Raw genomic sequence first — 23,176 nt, 5'->3', positions numbered from 1 at the left:
TGATGAAATATAACAAGACAAGGCACAGATCATCTCTTACTGACTCTCACCTCTCAGCGATCCTGCGCATAGCGACATCATAAAATATACCTGACTTCACTGCTCTAGTCAATGCCGATCAAACTGATTGAGTAGTTTAAATGTACAGTCTTGGCCAAAAGTTTTGAGAATGACACAAATAAAAATGTTCACAAAGTTTGCTGCTTCAGTGTTTTTAGATATTTTTGTCAGATGTTACTATGGAATACTGAAGTATAATTACAAGCATTTCATAAGTGTCAAAAGCTTTTAATGACAATTACATGAAGTTGATACAAAGAGTCAATATTTGCAGTGTTGACCCTTCTTTTTCAAGACCTCTGCAATCCGCCCTGGCATGCTGTCAATTACCTTCTGGGCCACATCCTGACTGATGGCAGCCCATTCTGCATAATCAATGCTTGGAGTTTGTCAGAATCTGTGGGTTTTTGTTTGTCCACCCGCCTCTTGAGGATTGACCACATGTTCTCAATGGGATTAAGGTCTGGTTTCCTGGCCATGGACCCAAAATATTGATGTTTTGTTCCTCGAGCCACTTAGTTATCACTTTTGCCTTATGGCAAGGGGCTCCATCATGCTAGAAAAGGCATTGTTCGTCACCAAACTGTTCCTGGATGGTTGGGAGAAGTTGCTCTCGGAGGATGTGTTGGTACCATTCTTTATTCATGGCTGTGTTCTTAGGCAACATTTTGAGTGAGCCCACTCCCTTGGCTGAGAAGCAAACCCACACATAAATGGTCTCAGGATGCTTTACTGTTGGCATGACACAGGACTGATGGTAGCGCTTACCTTGTCTTTTCCGGACAAGCTTTATTATTGATGCTCCAAACAATCGGAAAGGTGATTCATCAGAGAAAATGACTTTACCCCAGTCCTCAGCAGTCCAATCCCTGTACCTTTTGCAGAATATCAGTCTGTCCCTGATGTTTTTCCTGGAGAGAAGTGGCTTCTTTGCTGCCCTTCTTGACACCATGCCATCCTCAAACAGTCTTCACCTCACTGTGCGTGCAGATGCACTCACACTTGCCTGCTGCCATTCCTGAGCAAGTTCTGTACTGGTGGTGTCCTGATCCCGCAGCTGAATCAACTTTAGGAGACGGCCCTGGCGCTTGCTGGACTTTCTTGGGCGCCCTGAAGCCTTCTTCACAGCAATTTAATCGCTCTCCTTGAAGTTCTTGATGATCCGATAAACGGTTGATTTAGGTGCAATCTTACTGGCAGCAATATCCTTGCCTGTGAAGCCCTTTTTGTGCAAAGCAATAATGACGGCATGTGTTTCCTTGCAGGTAACCATGGTTGACAGAGGAAGAACAATGATTCCAAGCACCACCCTCCTTTTGAAGCTTCCAGTCTGTTATTCGAACTCAATCAGCATGACAGATTGATCTCCAGCCTTGTCCTCATCAACACTCACACCTGTGTTAACGAGAGAATCACTAACATCATGTCAGCTGGTCCTTTTGTGGCAGGGCTGAAAGGCAGTGGAAATGTTTTTGGGGGCTTCAGTTCATTTGCTTGGCAAAGAGGGACTTTGCAATTAATTGCAATTCATCTGATCTCTCTTCATAACATTCTGGAGTATATGCAAATTGCCATCCTACAAACTGAGGCAGCAGACTTTAACCTTTCTCGCCCCGGGGTTCCGCTAGCGGAACACCCACAACATTCCGCGAAATTCCGCGAAATTCAAAAATATTTTTTTGAAATATTTAACTTCCACACATTAACAAGTCCAATACAGCAAATGAAAGATAAACATCTTGTGAATCCAGCCAACATGTCTGATTTTTTAAAATGTTTTACAGCGAAAACACAATATATATTTATGTTAGCTCACCACAATAGCCAAACACACAACGCCATGTTTTCACTGCAAAGATAGCTTTCACAAAACCCACAAATAGAGATACAATTAATCACTAACCTTTGAACAACTTCATCAGATGACAGTCTTATAACATCATGTTATACAATACATTTATGTTTTGTTCGAAAATGTGCATATTTATAGCTACAAATCGTGGTTTTACATTGTGAATACTGCGCCATATTGCACCAAATTGTCAGTCACGTAATCTAACCAAAAAACTCATCATAAACTTTGCTAAAAAATACATGTTGTACAGCAAATGAAAGATACACTGGTTCTTAATGCAACCACTGTGTTAGATTTTTTTAAATTACTTTAGTACAAAGTACAGCATGCAATATTCCAAGACAGCGCCCAGCCATTCTCCGCCATATTGGAGCCAACATATTCCACAAAAATACGAAATAACATCATAAATATTCTCTTACCTTTGATGATCTTCCATCAGAATGTAGTGCAAGGAGTCCTAGTTCCACAATAAATCGTTGTTTTGTTTTAGAATGTCCATTTCTTCTGTCGAATTAGCAACTTTGGCTAGCATAGTGGAGCTCACGTGTCCATCAACTCTTGGCGCATGGAACGAAAAATTCCAAAAGTCACAATAAACGTCGAATAAATTGGTCAAACTCAGTTGAAAATCCGTCTTTGATGTTTTTCTCATATGTATCCAATAACGTCGAAGACGGAGCATTTCGTCGTGTATACCTAACGCATTGCAGAAAACAATGTCGTGTTCCCTGGTGCGCAGCTGAATACTGCCAATTGGGCGGACCTGTCACTCCAAAAGCTCTCATTCGGTCTCACATCAAGCTAGACACCCCATTCAACATTCTACTGCCTGTTGACATCTAGTGGAAGGCGTATGAAGTGCATACAGATCCATAAATAAAAGGCAATTGAATAGGCAAGGCCTTACACAGAGCCCCATTTTCAGAATTTTCACTTCCTGTTAGGAAGTTTGATAACAAATGAGTTCTGTTTCTCACAGATATAATTCAAACAGTTTTAGAAACTTGAGAGTGTTTTCTATCCAATAGTAATAATAATATGCATATCGTATGATCTAGAACAGAGTACGAGGCCGTTTAATTTGGGCACGATTTTTTCCCAAAGTGAAAACAGCGCCCCCTATTCACTAAGAGGTTAATATTTGTGTCATTCTCAAAACTTTTGGCCACGACTGTAATGTTGAGCTCTCTCTCTTTCTTGTGTTTTTGTGCATACATTAACAAGAGTTCTGTCCATGGTGCACTTTTCCCTCCGTGTAGTTCATTGCATGTTAAATAATGAAAATACCTACCAAAAGGAGAACATGGATGTGGTTTATTTCGGTCCATGTTAAAACATGTAAAAAAAGTAGCATATCTGGATGTGATTTACAGTAGATATATCTGTCAACACAATCGCACATGATGTATAATCCTGTAATATGATTCTGGCCCGCGATGGCAAAAATATATTCTAATGTGTCCCTCCATGGAAAATAATTGCCCAGGCCTGGTCTAGAGGAATTTTACCCCAGGGAATAGCTTAGTTTCCCTTACTTAACATCAAATCAAATAAACGTTTATTGGTCGCGTACACAGATTTGCAGATGTTATCGCAGGTGCAGTGAAAGGCTTATATTTCTATCTCCAACAATGCAGTAATATATAATAAAACAATAAGAATAGACATACATAATCAGAAATTAGGTCAAATCAGAAAGAGCAATATCAGAACGAGCAGTACCAGTACCAGTCAAAAGTTTGGAAACACCTACTCTTTCAAGGGTTTATCTTTATTTTTACTATATTCTATATTGTGGAATGATAGTGAAGACATCAATACTATGAAATAACACATATGGAATCATGTAGTAACCAAAAAACTGTTAAACAAATCAAAATATATTTATTATTGAGATTCTTCAAAGTAGCCACCCTTTTCCTTGATGACCCTTTTCCTTATGTGTTTTGGGTTATTGTGCTGTTACATAACCCAACTTCTGTTGGTTTTAAATTGGCAGACAGACAGCCTTACATTCTCGTGCAAAATGTCTTGATAAACTTGGGAATTCGTGTTTCTGTCGATGATAGCAAGCTGTCCAGGCTCTGAGGCACTAAAGCAGTCCCAAACCATGACCCTCCCTCCACCATACTTTACAGTTGGGATGAGGTTTTGATGTTTGTGTGCTGTGCCTTGTTTTCCCCACACATAGTGTTGTGAGTTCTTTCCTTCCAAACAATCAACTTTAGTTTCATCTGTCCACCGAATATTTTTCCAGTAGCGCTGTGGAACATCCAGGTGCTCTTTTGAACTTCAGACGTGCAGCAATGTTTTTTTTGGACAGCAATGGGTTCTTCCGTGGTGTCCTCCCATGAACAACATTCTTGTTTAGTGTTTTACGTGTCGTAGGCTCGTCAAAAGAGATGTTAGCATGTTACAGAGATTTATGTAAGTCTTTAGCTGACACCTCATTGAGCATTCTGCGCTGTGCTCTTGCAGTCATCTTTGCAGGGGGGCCACTCCTAGGGAGAGTAGCAACAGTGCTGAACTTTCTCCATTTATAGACAAATTGTCTTACCATGGATTGATGAACATCAAGGCTTTTAGAGATACTTTTGTAACCCTTTCTAGCTTTATGCAAGTCAACAATTCTTAATCTTAGGTCTTCTGAGATCTCTTTTGTTCGAGGCATGGTTCACATCAGGCAATGCTTCTTGTGAATAGCAAACTCAAATTTTGTAAATGTTTTTTATAGGGCAGGGCATCTCTAACCAACATATCCAATCTCGTCTCATTGATTGGACTTCAGGTTAGCTGACTCCTGACTCCAATTAAGCTTTTGGAGAAGTCATTAGCCTTGGGGTTCACATACTTTTTCCAACCTACACTGTGAATGTTTAAATTATGTATTCAGTATAGAAAAGATAAATACAATAATTTGTGTATTATTAGTATAAGCACACTCTGTTTGTCCATTGTTGAGACTTAAATCAACATCAGATAAAATTTTATGACAAACGTATGCAGAAATCCAGGTAATTCCAAAGGGTTCACATACTTTTTCTTGCCAGTGCATATATACACTACATGACCAAAAGTATGTAGACACCTACTCGTCGAACATCTCATTCCAAAATCATGAGCATAAATATATAGATAGAAAAGGTGTGTACAGCAGTAGATATATAAGATGAGCCATGACTGGAATACAGTATACACATATAAAGTGGGTAAAACAGTATGCAAATATTGTTAAAGTTACCAGTGTTCAATGTATCTATATACATGGGGAAGCAGTCTCTAAAGTGTAGGGCAAAGTCTGCTAGATGGTAGCAGGATGAACAGACCGTGGCCGAGGTCCTTGATGATCTTCTTGGCCTTCCTATGACACTGGGTCCTGTAGATGACCTGTAGGGGAGGCATTGTGCCCCCAGTGATGCATTGGGCTGACCGCACCACCTTCTAGAGAGCTAAGTGTTTGCGGGTGGTGCAGTTGCCGCACCAGGCGGTGATGCAGCCTGACAGAATGCATGTAGAAGTTTGTGAGGGTCTTAAGAGGCCATGCCAAATGTCTTCAGCCTCCTGAGGTTGAAGAGGTGCTGTTGCGCCTTCTTCACCACGGTGTCGGTGTGGTCGGACCATTTCAGGTCCTTGATGATGTGCACGCCAAGTAACTTTAAGCTTTTGACCGTCTCTGCTGTGGCCCATTGATGTTGATGGGGGGCGTGCTCTCTTTGCTGTCTCCTGTAGTCCACGATCAGCTCCTTCATTTTTTTAAGTTGAGGGAGAGGTTATTTCCCCGGCACCACTCTGCCAGGGCACTAACCTCCTTCCTGTAGACTGTCTCATCGTTGTTGGTGATCAGGCCTACCACTGTTGCGTCGTCAGCAAACTTGATGATAGGGTTGTGGTCGTGCCTAGCCACGCAGTCATGGGTGAACAGGGAGTACAGGAGGGGGCTGAGCACACACCCCTGGGGGACCCTCATGTTGAGGATCAGTGTGTTGGAGGTGTTGTTGCCTACACTCACCACCTGGGGGACGACCCGTCAGAAAGTCTGCGACACAGTAGGTTCAGGTCAAATGTTTACCTAAGGTTGAAAGGGAAAGGTGTTCCAAGGTTTCCATGCAGATTAATGTAAAGCTGAGATCTGAAAGTGTTTATACAATCTTAAGTCTTAAGAGCCATTTAAGATAGTTCCATGCCAATGCTGAACCTCATTCAGGAGGTAGAAGGTTACAGACATAGACTATGGCTGCGTTTACACAGGCTGCACAATCCTGATGTTTTGCCCAAAGATCAAATCTGATTGGCAAAATATTAGAATTGGGCTGCCTGTGTAAACGCAGCCACAGAATCACATTCTAATTCTGTGGTTACAGGTACTTAGGATACATTTAAACTCATTGTCAGCTAGAGGCATTCAGACACAATCGGACAATAATACTGTATGTCTGGATACTTAGAATGATGACCCTTTTGTATAAGGGGGAAAGAGAATTCAACCTTTTCCACCTTTATTGTAGTAAATATAGTAAACCCAAAGTGTAATAGCAGTTTTCAAACCATTAAAAACTATCAGGTTTAAAGATATTATAAACCAAGACAGTATTGTATTTCCTCTACTATATATTATTGATTGATTGGTGGATGGATTGAATCATTCATTCATTTAAAAAAAAAATTGGTGCTTAGCCCATATTAGCTTACAAGACACTAGCCATCAAATTGTACACGAAACATAAAACAAAATGAAATGTTACATGTATAGATCACAGATTATAAAAGCATACTGTTTGGTGACATAACCTTTGTCTCAAGCTGTATTCGTTTGTTTCATTGCAGATACAAGATGTGTTAGACTCAGTTAAACCCACACTCTGTGAGATGTGCATGCCACCAAACAGTGGGCCACCAACAAAAAACGTAAGCAATTGAGCGAATGCATTCCATGACATTTTCACACGGACTTCTGTTATACATCTGTTGTGATATATCTGTAGTGCTCAAGGAATGTCTTGAAAGTTTGAGCAACACTTATTTTTGAAACATCATTTACATTATGATTTATTGCTACACATAATTTGCTTCCAAAGCCTCCTTTGACAACAAATGCATAGACAAAGGAATCATTGTCCTTTTTTGTTAAGGTGATTGTACTGCGCTAATATTATTACAGTTCATTATTTGTAAGTCATTTTATTACAAATCAGGTATTTTTCATGACATCTCCCAGACTGTGGCTTTAAGTTTCATTGAATATTTCTAGATTTACAGCACAATAGATCAGATTAAAACAATAATTGAAAGACTAAAAAGGGTTGAAACATGGGCACATGTAGTATGGACAACTTTGAATGTCATTGAGCTTTGTCTATTTACCAGACTGACCACATGTATAGTCACGATTCATTTTTATTATTTTCATTGACAGTATTTTGCGTTCTGATTGGCTGTGAAAGTTAAGTCATCTTTGATGACACGTTTAATTGGTGTGTTAAGTAGGAAGCAGTGGCATCAGTTCAGCTAAACCAAGGGTATGGCAAAGTGGGTGGCAAGGATCCCCCCCCTAAAGGGATTCTTTAGAAGTTTAAGTTCATTTGCTGCATTTCTACACAATTTAAAAACTCAAAAATGCTATTTGGAGAACAGCAAAAATTAAAACAAATGACCCCCGACATTAATTATCACCACAAAATTTGTTTTAAAGGTCTGATGAATGGTGTGCACAATGTTAACCATCACACCAACCTCATCATAAATTGACTAATTTACTTATGGAACGGTGCATACAGTGCAACATGAAGTAGATGCATAATACACGCTATCAAGTCACAACAAGGCCGACTTCAAATGCCAACATCGATGTGAACGTTTATTTTCGTGACAATGCCAGTATTGCAAAAAAAAATCCCTGGCAAAAATGAAAACACAAAGCTGACCTCACTCTTTGGTCCTAAAAAGCCGCTGTATGTAAAATGTTGTGTGTTATAGCTTGGGATATAAATACATGTGACTCTGGATGACAACATAATGTGTGTTTCCAACATTAGGACTGTTTTCCTAAAGAAGTGAAATCCTCTTTGTGTTTTGTTTCCTTGCCATGATACTAACGAGTATTGCGATACTGGTATCGTCCCGGCCCTAATACCATAATATTAAACCAAAATTGCACCAGCCTACTGGGTGAATTAAAATATCAATTACAGCTATCACAATATATATTTTAATAGCAATAACATAGCTTTTGGTTTCGAATGGTCACTAAAAAGTAGGACTCCCCCACCTCCCAATTCCTAATTGGCTATCAGATTACAACAAGGCTTCTCTAGGAAGTAATGATAGAATTACCCATGAGATACACTGAAAAGACAATATAAAAGAGGAATTATAAACTGGGTGGTTTGGGCCCTGAAAGCTGATTGGCTGAAAGCAATGGTATATCAGACCATATAACACGGGTATGACAAACATTTATTTTTACTGCTCTATTTACGTTGGTAACCAGTTTATATTAGCAATAAGGCACCTCGGGGCTTTGTGGTATATGCACAATATACCACGGCTAAGTGCTGTATCCAGGCACTCCGCAACAAGAACAGCCATTAGCCGTGGAATATTGGCCATATATCACCCCCCCCCCTTATATGCTAAATATAGCATATATGTTAATAATTGTTATATGGATGTGTGTGTGAGAGAGGGTGTGAGTGGGTGTACAGTGTATGTTTATGTCTGTGCATATGAATGGTAGAGCGAAGGAGGGTGAATAGGAATATGTGTAGGGAGGGTGAGCAGAGGCACAATGCCAATTCACTACACAAAATGTCGTATATCTGATCTCGTTTTTAACTTCAAATCAGCTGTCTCATTTGTAATGTCCTTCTGTAGGGTGGCTTGCCCTGAATCCAAAGTGACACCAGAGGTCTTTGTTAGCGTGCGGACCCCTACTTGGCAGGCAGTTCCATATCCCATCCACCCCTGCTCTTTCTCTGAGTCAGCCCTCAGCTTGCCCAGTTATGTATGTGTGAGACAGAGTGTAAGATAGAGATAATGTGTGTGCAGTTGTGTCTCTGTGTGTTTGTGTGTGTGTTTGTGCATATGTGCGTGTGTGTTTTTGTCTGTGTGTGGGTGCCAGCATTTGTGTGTGTATGTGAGTATTTGCACAGTCAGTTTCAGTGACATGGCCAGGGATATCAGACCTCAGGATAAGACTCAGATGCAGACACCCCTTACCTCTAGGGACGCAACCTGGCATCCTACCCGGGCACATACCTGGTTGACCAGGGTGCCGGCGGTGGAACTCAGCGATGAGGGCTGGGTCAAGGATGTTCCTAGTGGGGACCCAACACCTCTCCTCTGGGCCATAACCCTCCCAGTCAACCAGGTACTGGAATCCCCTGCCCCGAGGTCGAACGCTCAGGGGACACCTCACCGTGTATGCCGGATGGCCATCAATGAGACGGGGGGAGGGGTAGGCCTGGAAAGAGGAGACAGAGGTTTAATCCTTGATACATGAAACGTGGGATGTATACGAAGGGTAAGGGGCAACAGAAGATGAACAGCAGAGGGGCTAAGGATCTTGGAAATGGGGAAGGGGCCGATAAACCTGGGGGAAAGTTTGTATGACTCTACCCGGAGGGGCAGATCCCGAGTAGACAGCCATACCCATCCTTTAAGACAATAGCGGGAGCCGGGGTCCGGTGGCCAAGTTCTCTTCCAGGTTACACCGACAGCGGCGGATGAGCATCTGTGCAGAGGGTATGTTGACCTCTTCCTCTTGCTCTGGGAAGAGCGGGGGCTGATAACCCATGGAGCGAAGGGCGAAGGGCGAGAGCCCGGTGACTGAGCAGGGAAGGGTGTTCTGGGAGTTATCCACCCACACGAGTTGCTGGCCCCAGGTGGTGGAGTTGGCCGAGACGAGGCACTGAAGAGTTGTCTCCAGGTCCTGATTGGCACACTCCGACTGGCCGTTGGATATGAAACCCGGAGGACAGGGTGGCCGACGACCCGATGAGTGTGCAGAATGCCTTCCAGACGACCGGAGGGCGAGAACGGAGGACCACTGTCGGAAACCATGGATCCTGAAGACGTGGTGCACCATGAGCTGGGCCGTCTCCTTGGCCGACGGTAGCTAATTGAGGGGAATGAAATGGGCGGCTTTGGAAAACCTGTCCACCACTGTGAGGATAGTGGTGTTGCCATCAGATGGAGGGAGACCAGTGACGGTCCAGGGATATATGTGACCAGGGACGGTGAGGGACAGGAAGAGGTTGAAGGAGGCCAGCCGGAGCTTGCCGAGGAGTCTTGTTCTGAGCACAGACAGAGCAGGCGGCACCGAACACGGAGACGTCCGGAACCATGGTGGGCCACCAAAAGTGTTGTCGCACAAAGGCCAGGGTCCAACGGGAGCCAGGGTGGCAGGCAAGCCTGGAGGAATGAGCCCATTCCAGGGCCGGGGAGCGGGCAGCGTCTGGGACAAACATCCGGTTAGCCGGGGCCCCCCACCCGCTCTGCCTCACGGACCTGGATCTCTATTTGCCTGACGAGGGTAGCCACCAGGCACGAGGTAGGAAGAATGGTCTTGCGGTTCGAGGGTGTAGAAGCGGGGCACTCGGGAAGCCGGGGTGGCCTGGAGAGATGCACTGCTGACAGCTGTGTTACTTGGGGTCTGGGAGGCTACTGTCGTGGCCGACGGCCTCACAGATAATCCGTGGAATTTCTCCAGCAATGTATTCAAGGCACAGTCATGGCGTTCTGCCAAGGCCTGGAATCCGTCCATAAGACCTTGGAGTAACTCCTCGTGTCTCCCAATGGTGGCTCCTTGGGAGGAGATGGCGCCGTGGAGCTGTTCCGAGTCTGCTGGGTCAGTCATGGCCAGTTCGTACTATCAGACCTTGGGATAAGACCCAGATGCAGACAGTTCGAAGTAACAAAAGTTCATTACAAAAACAGGGGCAGGCAAACGACAGATCAAATCAAAATCAAATCAAATGTATTTGTCACATACACATGTTTAGCAGGTGTTAATGCAAGTGTAGCGAAATGCTTGTGCTTCTAGTTCCGACCATGGAGTAATATAACCTAACAATTTCACAACAACTACCTTATACACACAAGTGTTAAGGAATGAATACGAATATGTACATAAAAATATATAAATGAGTGATGGCCGAACGGCATAGGCAAGATGCAGTAGATGGTATAGAGTACAGTATATACATATGAGATGAGTAATGTGGGTATGAAAACATATAAAGCGGTATTGTTTAAAGTGGCTAGTGATACATTACATCAAGATGGCAAGATGCAGTAGATGGTATAGCGTACAGTATATACATATGAGATGAGTAATGTAGGGTAAGTAAACATTATATAATATAAAGTGGCTAGTGATAAATTGATTACATTAATTTGTCCATTTATTAAAGTGGCTGGAGTTGAGTCAGTATGTTGGCAGCAGCCACTCAATGTTAGTGATGGCTGTTTAACAGTCTGATGGCCTTGAGATAGAAGCTGTTTTTCAGTCTCTCGGTCCCCGCTTTGATGCACCTGTACTGACCTCGCCTTCTGGATGATAGCGGGGTGAACAGGCAGTGGATTGTTGTCCTTGATGATCTTTTTGGCCTTCCTGTGACATCGGATGGTGTAGGTGTCAAGGGAAGGTAGAGGTCAGTAATCCAGAGCAGAGTCCAAAAGGTTCAGAACAGGCAGGCAGGCTCACGGTCAGGGCAGGCAGAATGGACAAAACCGGGAAAAGTAGAAAACAGGGCCTAGAGAGAAATACAGGAGTACGGGAAAAATGCTGGTAGGCCTAATGAGACAAGCACAAGACACGTGAAAAATACCAGGGTGTGACAAGGCAAGGGTGTTTCACGCCAACCATGGTGCTTCAGGCTAACTCTTGACTCTTTCCTCACACAGCTTGGGTCTGGCACTCGCCTACCTGTCTGCGTGACATTTTATGTAAACTAGTTGCTGAGGAAGCAGGCAGCATAGAGTCCTATATGGTGCCATTCGGGACAAAGCTACTATTTCCCTCTGAGTGGGAGGTGACGTTATGAGTCATTGTTTTGTCCCAACTTTGTATTTTGTGTGCCAAGTGCCAACACCATTGTTTTGATAAATACCTCTCCAGCTCTTCTTTGTTCTTGACGGGAACGCTTACTGTTGGCCTAGCTGTGTACCAAATGGCACCCTATTCCCTATTTAGTGCTGTACTTTTGATTTGGCTGGTCAAAAGTTGTGCACTATATAGGGAATAGGGTGCCATTTGGGACGCCAGCCTACTGTTTGGTTGCAGGGGTTTTTAGCTAGAAATGGCGTGTTGACATTGCTAATGGTTATGATTGCTAAGCAAGTGAAGCCCTGGCTTTGACCTTTTGTTTGAAGTCCACAGCTTAGCCACGGCCTGAGTCACTCCACTGAGGACAGACTGACGGATGGACACATTGAGCCTGAAGGGGGAGAACAATCTGTCATAAAAATATATATAATCACATTCGTGCTGCGTTGTTGCCACGTGTGCCTGGTCACCACAAAATGTTTTTTGTTTGTTGGGAAAATGTAAAAGGGTTCCGTATATGGTGCCATACTGTCTGTGTGTGTGTGTGTCTGTGTCTGTGCATGACATTTGTGTGGGTGTATGCAAACAGTACGTGTGATCAGAGAGCAAATATCAAAGTACTGCATCTGGACTTTGATGATAGAAAACCCTTTACATTCACTGAACACATTACAGTAATCAGGCTCCCTAAAGATGTTTGTGCATGTGTTTGGATGATGCGTATGGCATCACTGTTGATTCTTGTCTCTGCATCTACTCTAATATTCTTGAAAGACTTAATTGCAGTAGGTTGTCACAAGTTGATCGAAGACAGTGAGCAATAGAGAGACAGTCGGACAATATGAAGGCAGGCGAAGAGAGAAGAGAGTCTTTCTTATCCCGTCACATATCTCCAGATATTGGAGAGCTTTCTACTGTTTTTCTACCGTATGGGCTATTGAAGTTTATTTTATTATTGCTGAAATATTGATACCCCCAAAAATAGTATTTTTTCTCTCAGTGTTTATTTATTTGACATGGGGACAATTCAAAATGAAAAAAGAGTGGGAAGGATGAAAGAAAAGGCAATATGAAGGCTAGGTTTTGCATTATTCCCCCATTTTACGACAAATACCACAGCAACAGCGATCGAGTCCTGTATTTAATCAAGCCTTTATAAAATATTAATGCTGGGAGATGGGCATTTTCTCCCATTTTCTCCCTCAATTCCCACCTGTTTTGTGAGATGTTGTCCTACTGGCTATGGAGCCTGAGTCCTGTGTTCTAATTTCAGATAGGGAGGGAGTAGCAGTTCGGATGTGCAATGAAGCCAAAGGGTATATAGGGGACTGTTAGAATGTATTTTAATCACATTAATAGAAGTCTTGGCAGATTTTAACTTCATTCTTTGGCCCCTACCTTGTTCGTGTTCGTACCGCACCTTTAACAATCTATAGAAATGACTGATCTTCTAATTCAATGTGCCCCTATTCTGTGAAGGGCACGCCATGTGGGAATTGAGTTAATCATAGGTAGCGCTGCAGTGTCTTGTCATAGTACATATGTTGACTGCCTTACTGGGAGGTGATGACTTCTCCTCTTCCCTCTCTCGCTGGCTGTGAAATAGGAACTTTGCTTCTTGATGACTAGATAGAACATCCTTGACATAAAAGAAAGAGAAAAACCTTGACCATACTATAAAGGGCATACTGTGAAGTGCTACAAATGTATATAATAAACATGTTGGGATTGGCAGGTTCAAGGCTGTTTTAGAATCTGACATTTTGAACATGTCATGTTCCTTTGAAGCATGGAATTGTTTATCGACTGTAGCTATGTGGAACTATCCTTCACCTTCTGTCAATCTTCTCTGATGTTATTAAAGGTCCATTGCAGTCATACATGTGATTATCCTGTGTTTTATATACACTGCTCAAAAAAATAAAGGGAACACTTAAACAACACAATGTAACTCCAAGTCAATCACACTTCTGTGAAATCAAACTATCCACTTAGGAAGCAACACTGATTGACAATAAATTTCACATGCTGTTGTGCAAATGGAATAGACAAAAGGTGGAAATTATAGGCAATTAGCAAGACACCCCCAATAAAGGAGTGATTCTGCAGGTGGTGACCACAGACCACTTCTCAGTTCCTATGCTTCCTGGCTGATGTTTTGGTCACTTTTGAATGCTGGCGGTGCTCTCACTCTAGTGGTAGCATGAGACGGAGTCTACAACCCACACAAGTGGCTCAGGTAGTGCAGCTCATCCAGGATGGCACATCAATGCGAGCTGTGGCAAGAAGGTTTGCTGTGTCTGTCAGCGTAGTGTCCAGAGCATGGAGGCGCTACCAGGAGACAGGCCAGTACATCAGGAGACGTGGAGGAGGCCGTAGGAGGGCAACAACCCAGCAGCAGGACCGCTACCTCCGCCTTTGTGCAAGGAGGAGCACTGCCAGAGCCCTGCAAAATGACCTCCAGCAGGCCACAAATGTGCATGTGTCTGCTCAAACGGTCAGAAACAGACTCCATGAGGGTGGTTATGAGGGCCCGACGTCCACAGGTGGGGGTTGTGCTTACAGCCCAACACCGTGCAGGACGTTTGGCATTTGCCAGAGAACACCAAGATTGGCAAATTCGCCACTGGCGCCCTGTGCTCTTCACAGATGAAAGCAGGTTCACACGCACATGTGACAGACGTGACAGAGTCTGGAGACGCCGTGGAGAACGTTCTGCTGCCTGCAACATCCTCCAGCATGACCGGTTTGGCGGTGGGTCAGTCATGGTGTGGGGTGGCATTTCTTTGTGGGGCCGCACAGCCCTCCATGTGCTCGCCAGAGGTAGCCTGACTGCCATTAGGTACCGAGATGAGATCCTCAGAGCTCTTGTGAGACCATATGCTGACACATGCACATTTGTGGCCTGCTGGAGGTCATTTTGCAGGGCTCTGGCAGTGCTCCTCCTTGCACAAAGGCGGAGGTAGCGGTCCTGCTGCTGGGTTGTTGCCCTCCTACGGCCTCCTCCACGTCTCCTGATGTACTGGCCTGTCTCCTGGTAGCGCCTCCATGCTCTGGACACTACGCTGACAGACACAGCAAACCTTCTTGCCACAGCTCGCATTGATGTGCCATCCTGGATGAGCTGCACTACCTGAGCCACTTGTGTGGGTTCTAGACTCCGTCTCATGCTACCACTAGAGTGAGAGCACCGCCAGCATTCAAAAGTGACCAAAACATCAGCCAGGAAGCATAGGAACTGAGAAGTGGTCTGTGGTCACCACCTGCAGAATCACTCCTTTATTGGGGGTGTCTTGCTAATTGCCTATAATTTCCACCTTTTGTCTATTCCATTTGCACAACAGCATGTGAAATTTATTGTCAATCAGTGTTGCTTCCTAAGTGGACAGTTTGATTTCACAGAAGTGTGATTGACTTGGAGTTACATTGTGTTGTTTAAGTGTTCCCTTTATTTTTTTGAGCAGTGTATATTTCCACACTATTAGGTTGGAATAATACCGTGAAAATGATGATAATGCCTGTTTAGTGTAAGAGCTGTTGAAAAGACTGCCTGAAATGTTGGCCTGCCCGGCGACATCACCAGGTGGTAAATTAGTTAAAAGACCAATAAGAAAGAGTTCCAAACCTCTCTGCCAATAACAGCTAGTTGTCAGTTTTCCACTCCCTACTCAGACCATTTCCAGACAGTCCTAGAAAAATTATTGCTTGAGAAATTGCTCCTTAATTAGATGCATTGTTTTTGTTTATTTTTGACCATTTTAATTGAAAACAATAACACTAAGGTACCCATGATTTGATATTGAGAGAGAAACAGCTGCATTAGTCCTTTAAGTATTGCATTCACAATAGTGTCAACTGTCAATCAATGAAATCAATGCATTCTATAGAAACTCTTCAACAACATGTTATATACCTCCAGAAAACATGAAATCTCAGCTTGACTTTGATTGCCTTGATTGCCAGATCCACACAGATTCGGACGAGGGCGAGGGGAACATCAAGTACACCATCTCCGGGGAAGGGGCGGGCACGATCTTCATCATCGACGAGCTGACGGGCGACATCCACGCCACCGAGCGATTAGACCGCGAGGAGCAGAGCTACTACACCCTCAGAGCTCAGGCCCGGGACCGGCTCACCAACCACCTGCTGGAATCCGAGTCAGAGTTTGTCATCAAAGTCCAGGATATCAACGACAGTGAACCCAAGTTCCTGGAAGGGCCCTATATCGGGAGTGTGGGAGAGCTTTCACAAATAGGTAAGGAGGGAGGGGTGTGTGTGTATTTGTAAAACAAAGGCGGTGCTGGATTGCAGGAATGTGTTCTGACTATGTTCAGGTCTGATCATGAAGATGTGAGCAGTTCATTTTAAGTATCAGAGATACAGTATGTGTCCATAGGGAAAAGTGGTAGTGCCTTCATTACCTGTCATTGGGAGGACATTAAATAGTATTTGAAGAGACATTTGTTGATGTTACAATTTTTACCCAGGTCAGATTTGGACAATGCTACCCAATCCAGTCCCAAGATTACAATCGCCAGAGGTATAAATTTGAGAGTTTGTAAGGAAATGAGAAACCTTGTTTATGCCTGTGTGAGTGTTTTCGAGGTAAAGTACAGAAAGAGTTTTGTGTGTGTGTCAGAGAGAGTCTACTTGTAAGTAGGGGATACTAGGCTAAATGTAATGTCTCTCGCCCTCCTTCGCTCCTGATTGGAATTAATTCCTGCCTTCTCAGCACGTTTTGGCCTTTTTTTCTGCCGGCAGTGCTTATTGAAACAGGGGGAAGAGAAGAGACAGAAGGCAAGATAACAGTGTAGAGAGAGACAGAGCGAGAGAGATGGGGAGAATAGTTCATGTTCGCGCCCTCCATTTCTCCTCCACCCACTTGTTCCCCCACCTCTCAGTCAAATTACACACAAAATTAGTGTGCACTTCATGTTTTATACATTGACTACAGTGCCAATGCTAATGAGATAACTGGAGTGCTTAGTCAAGCACTTCTCTCCGTTTAGTTTTCTGGTCATATTTGCTCTTCCTGTAGAACAACAGCTAATGGCGTTGCTGTGGCACCACTGTGATAAGGTCACAGTCACCGCGGTGCATGGTTGAGAGGCTGGGGGCTTGGGTGACAGAATGCCGATAAATGATGCACACTTCAAACCAAACGCACAGCGCTAAGGGCCACTGCGTAGGCCTAGTTGATGGTGGCGCTCACACTTCAATATGATGTATGCTAAAGTGTACATGAATGTATTCACCTGAATTACTTGGTCCTAGTAGCAGCCATCTTATGACGGAAGAAGTTACACTTGTTAAATGTTTTTATGGAAAATGTGAACTATATGAGGCCTTGTGAGATAATTTTGAAATCAATTTAAATATAATTGGAAACTATTGTGTGAATGGAAAAGTGAAGGAATGACAATACATTTATTATTCTCTTTCCAAACATGCGTGTCAACTTTTGAGTTAATATGTGTTTTTTTTAGCCATTCCATACACGTCCCATACATTGCACTGCCATCAAGCTTTACCATTTGACTAATTGATTAGCACAAATCAGCATTTGTTTCTGATGTCGTTTCACTCTATCCAGACACTTTAATCTCTGGCATGGAGTGAGACAAATGTGAGAACCACTGATCTGAGACGGTACTGGATGGAACGGTAATGGGAGCAGGTTTCCAGTATTATCCCAGGCTTCGTTCCTAATGGCACCCTATGCCCTACACATAGTGTACTGCTTTTACCAGATGCCTAGATGCCTAGTGGCCCTAGCGCTTCTTAGCGACATCTTCAGCCAGTAGCATGCACATGCTCACTGTGCTTTTTTATGGCCTTGGTGGAAAGCTGGTCTGCAATAATAACAAGAAAGTAATCACAAGGCAGCCTGCGGCATATTCATTTTCACTTATCGCTCCTGTCATGTTCTTCCTAACATGGCCCTGTCATAGCTCATGGCCCTTATGAGAGAGGGCCCGGGAACCAAAATATATTTCTTTACATATCATTTAAAGTCTGCTTGTTGTTTCGGCTCGGTTAACGCCTAGGAAGAGAGGAGGGGAGAATAAACTAGGCCTGTCAGGCCGAAGATGAATGCCGAAGGGATCATTCGCCGCCGTCCTGTGAAGACATGGCCCGGCTAATGAAAAAGGAGTCCTAAATCAAATTTGCGTCACGACGTTGGATGAATTTTGCATTGAGCCGTGTGAATGTCTTCATGTTCGGACGATTGGTTGAACAGGAATAGAGTTGTGCTGTGGCTGTTTCACCTCTGTATTAAGGGCCCTATACATGTTCTATGTAGTTTAGTGTAGTTTAGTTTATTAGGATCCTCATTAGCTACTTCACATGCAGTAGTTACTCTACCTGGGGTCCACATAAAACATACAAAATACTTGACAAAGTACACAAAAGTAATAGACAAGAACAACATAAGATATGACATTAAATTAAAAAATATGTATTTTTATAAAAAATGAAATAAAATAAGAGTTATAATGTACAGTTGAAGTCAGAAGTTTACATAAACCTTAGCCAAATACATTTAAACTCAGTTTTAAAAAATTCCTGACATTTAATCCTAGTAAAAATTCCCTTTCTTAGGTCAGTTAGGATCACCACTTTATTTTAAGAATGTGAAATGTCAGAATAATGGTAGAGAGAATGATTTCTTTCAGCTTTTATTTCTTTCATCACATTCCCAGTGGGTCAGAAGTTTACATACACTCAAATAGTATTTGGTAGCATTGCCCTTAAACCATTTAAACTTGGGTCAAACTTTTTTGGTAGCCTTCCACAAGCTTCCCACAATAAGTTGGGTGAATTTTGACCCATTCCCCCTGACAGAGCTGGTGTAACTTAGTCAGGTTTTTAGGCCTCCTTGCTCGCACACGCTTTTTCAGTTATGCCCACAAATTTTCTATGGGATTGAGGTCAGGGCTTTGGAAGTATGCTTGGGGTCGTTGTCCATTTGGAAGACCCATTTGCGACCATGCTTTAACTTCCTGACTGATGTCTTGAGATGTTGCTTCAATATATCCACATAATTTTCTTAACTCATGATGCCATCTATTTTGTGAAGTGCACCAGACCCTCCTGCAGCAAAGCACCCCCACAACATGATGCTGCCACCCCTGTGCTTCACGTTTGGGATGGTATTCTTCGGCTTGCAAGCCTCCCCCTTTTCCCTCCATGCATATCAATGGTCAAACAGCTCTATTTTTGTTTCATCAGACCAGAGGACATTTCTCCAAAAAGTAAGATCTTTGTCCGCATGTGCAGTTGCAAACCGTAGTCTGGCTTTTTATTGTGGTTTTGGAGCAGTGGCTTCTTCCTTGCTAAGCGGCCTTTCAGGTTATGTCAATATAGGACTTGTTTTACTGTGGATATAGATACTTTTGTACCTGTTTCCTCCAGCATCTTCACAAGGTCCTGTAGTTGTTGTTCATCTGTTCATCTTGTTGTTCATCTCTAGGAGACAGAACGCGTCTCCTTCCTGAGCGGTGTGAGGGCTGTTAGGTCCCATCGTGTTTGTACAGATGAACGTGGGACCTTCAGGCATTTGGAAATTGCTCCCGAGGATGAACCAGACTTGTGGAGGTCTACATATTTTTTTCTGAGGTCTTGGCTGATTTCTTTTGATTTTACCATGATGTCAAGCAAATAGGCACTGAGTTTTAAGGTAGGCCTTGAAAAACATCCACAGGTACACATTCAATTGACATCAATTAGCCTATCAGAAGCTTCTAAAGCCATGACATCATTTTCTGGAATTTTCCACGCTGTTTAAAGGCACAGTCAAATTAGTGTATGTAAACTTCTGACCCAGTGGAATTGTGATACAGTGAATTATAAGTGAAATAATCTGTCTGTAAAAAATTGTTGGAAAAATTACTTGTGTCATGCACAAAGTAGATGTCCTAACGGACTTGGCAAAACTATAGTTTGTTAAAAAGAAATGTGTGGAGTGGTTGAAAAACGAGGTTTAATGACTCCAACCTAAGTGTATGTAAACTTCCGACATAAACTGTATATAGGAAAGACACCAATCGACAACAACAATACAATTTACACACTATTCATATTCTTATATACAGTACTGGTTAATTAGATATGTAGAAAGAGGAGAGGTGCTGTGATACAATCAGTTTTTTTAAGCTAAACTTGCTTTTTGCCTGAGTATCCTCTGGTGTCAGGGCATTCCACGATGACATGGCTCTATACATAACTGAGCGACAAATTACATCCGTTTTTTGGCATGGTTTATCGTGAAGAAACTCATGTCTGGTGGGCTACAGTGCATTCGGAAAGTATTCAGACCCGTTGACTTTTTCCACATTTTGTTTTTTCCCTCATCAGTCTACACACAATACTGTACCCAATAATGACAAAGCAAAAACAGGTTTATAGAAATGTTAGCAACTGTATAAAACATTTATTTTAACTGAAATATTACATTTACAAGTATTCAAATCAAATCAAATTATTAGTCACACGCGCTGAATACAACAGCTGTAGACCTTATGGTGAAATGCTTACTTACGAGCCCCTAACCAACAATGCAGTTTTTAAAAAATATGAGTAAGAATAAGAAATAAAAGTAACAAGTAATTAAAGAGCAGCAGCAAAATAACAATAGCGAGACTATAAAAAAAACGGGTTACCGGTACATAGTCAAAGTGCGGGGGTACCGGTTAGTTGAGGTAATATGTACATGGATTTATTAAAGTGACTGTGCGTAGATGATAACAGCAGATATTAGCAACGGTGTAAAAGAGGGGGGAAGTGTACTGCAAATAGTCTGGGTAGCCATTTATTTAGATGTTCAGAAGTCTTATGGCTTGGGGGTAGAAGCTGTTTAGAAGCCTCTTGGACCTAGACTTGGTGCTCTGGTACTGCTTGCCGTGCGGTAACAGAGAGAACAGTCTATGACTAGGGTGGCTGAAGTCTGACATTTTTCGGGCCTTCTTCTGACACCGCCTGGTGTAGAAGTCCTGGATGGCACGAAGCTTGGCCCCAGTGATGTACTGAGTCGTACGCACTACCCTCTGTAGTGCCTTGCAGTCGGAGGTCGAGCAGTTGCCATACCAGGCAGTGATGCAACCAGTCAGGATGCTCTCGATGGTGCAGCTGTAGAACCTTTTGAGGATCTGGGGACCCATGTCACTTTTTAGTCTCCTGAGGGGGAATAGGTTTTGTCATGCCCTCTTCATGACTGTCTTGGTGTGCTTGGACCATGTTAGTTTGTTGGTGATGTGGACACCAAGGAACTTGAAGCTCTCAACCTGCTCCACTACACCACCGTTGATGAGAATGGGGGCGTGCTCGGTCCTCTTTTTCCTGAAGTCCACAATCATCTCCTTTGTCTTGATAACGTTGAGGGAGAGGTTGTTGTCCTGGCACCACACGGCCAGGTCTCTGATCTCCCTATAGGCTGTCTCGTTGTTGTCTGTGATCAGGCCTACCACTGTTGTGTCATCAGCAAACGTAATGATGGTGTTGGAGCCGTGCCTGGCCGTGCAGTCATGAGTGAACAGGGAGTACAGGAGGGGACTGAGCACGCACCCCTGAGGGGCCCCTGTGTTGAGGATCAATATGGCGGATGTGTTGCTACCTACCCTTATCACCTGGGGGCGGCCCATCAGGAAATCCAGGATACAGTTGCAGAGGGAAGTGTTTAGTCCCAGGGTCCTTAGCTGATTGATGAGCTTTGAGGGCACTATGGTGTTGAATTCTGAGCTGTAGTCAATGAATAGCATTATCACATCGGTGTTCCTTTTGTCCAGGTGGGAAAGGGCAGTGTGGAGTGCAATAGAGATTACATCATATGTGGATATTTTAGGGCGGTATGCAAATTGGGTGGGTCTAGCGTTTCTGGGATAATGGTGTTGATGTGAGCCATGACCAGCCTTTCAAAGCACTTCATGGCTACAGATGTGAGTGCTACGGGTTGGTAGTCCTTTAGGGAGGTTACCTTAGTGTTCTTGGGCACAGAGACTATGTTGGTCTGCTTAGGGCTAGGCCCCTTTTTTTCTCAATTTCTGCCTGAATGACGTGCCCAAATTAAACTGCCTGTTGCTCAGGCCCTGAAGCCAGGATACGCATATAATTGGTACCATTGCAAAGAAAACACTTTAAAGTTTGTAGAAATGTTAAAATAATGTAGGAGAATATAACACAATAGATATGGTAACTTCAAAATGAATAAGAAATATCCGTTTTAGTACAGGGAAGCAGTCTTGGAAATTCGTGTTTGCGCGCGCCATGAAGACAGGACGCACCTGCTAAAATCGGTTTCCTATTGAACATACTTCTTTTCGTAAGAAATATTATAGTTTGATTACATTTTAGGGTATCTGTATCTAGGGTATCTATAGAAACGTATTTTGACTTGTTGAAGCAAAGTTTCTCTGTATGTTGAACGAGTGGATTACTCAAATGGATGGCGCCAACTAAACTGACATTTTGGGATATAAAGAAGGATTTTATCTAACAAAAAGACACTACATGTTATAGCTGGGGCCCTTTGGATTACAAATCAGAGGAAGATTTTTAAAAAGTAAGTGAATATTTAATCGCTATTTGTGAATTTGTGAAACCTGTGCCGGTGGAAAAATATTTTGATGTGGGATGCCGTCCTCAAACAATCGCATGGCATGTTTTCGCTGTAATAGCTACTGTAAATCAGACAGTGCAGTTAGATTAACAAGAATTTAAGCGTTCAACCGATATAAGACTCTTATATGTACCTAACTGTTTAATATCCATAATATTTATGATTATTTATTTGAATTGCGCACCCTCCAGTTTCACCGGAAGTTGTCCCGCTAGTGGGACTCCTAGGCCTAAAAATGTATACATGTTGGTATTACAGACTCAGACAGGGAGAGGTTGAAAATGTCAGTGAAGACACCTGCCAGTTTGTCAGCACATGCTCGCGGTACACGTCCTGGTAATCCGTCTTGCCCTGCGAATGTTGCTTGTAATCCATGGCTTCTGGTTAGGGTATGTACGTACGGTCACTGTGGGGACGACGTCATCGATGCACTTATTGATGAAGCCAATGACTGATGTGGTGTGCTCCTCAATGCCATCTGAGGAATCCTGGAAAATATTCCAGTCTGTGCTAGCAAAACAGTCCTGTAGCTTAGCATCTGCTTCATCTGACCACTTTTTTATTGGTCGAGTCACTGGTGCTTCCTGCTTTAATT

General features: G+C 43.1%; 1 protein-coding gene across 2 annotated transcripts in view; it reads left to right on the top strand.

Moving 5' to 3' along the window:
* The window catches only part of LOC139565532 (cadherin-22-like), a 316,857-nt gene that overhangs the window by 194,016 nt on the left and 99,665 nt on the right, over positions 1-23,176 (top strand). The window contains exons 4-5 of one of the 2 annotated variants that reach the window (XM_071385959.1): positions 6,743-6,823; positions 15,927-16,221. In XM_071385959.1, the coding sequence (XP_071242060.1) occupies positions 6,743-6,823; positions 15,927-16,221 (376 nt within the window). The remainder of the gene's footprint in view (positions 1-6,742; positions 6,824-15,926; positions 16,222-23,176) is intronic. The other variant, XM_071385969.1, reaches the window with a different exon arrangement.

This window comes from Salvelinus alpinus, chromosome 2 (genome assembly GCF_045679555.1).
Source record: "Salvelinus alpinus chromosome 2, SLU_Salpinus.1, whole genome shotgun sequence".
Taxonomy (NCBI): domain Eukaryota; kingdom Metazoa; phylum Chordata; class Actinopteri; order Salmoniformes; family Salmonidae; genus Salvelinus; species Salvelinus alpinus.
Note: the sequence above shows the minus strand (reverse complement) of the source record. Positions and strands in the feature narration are given on the sequence as shown.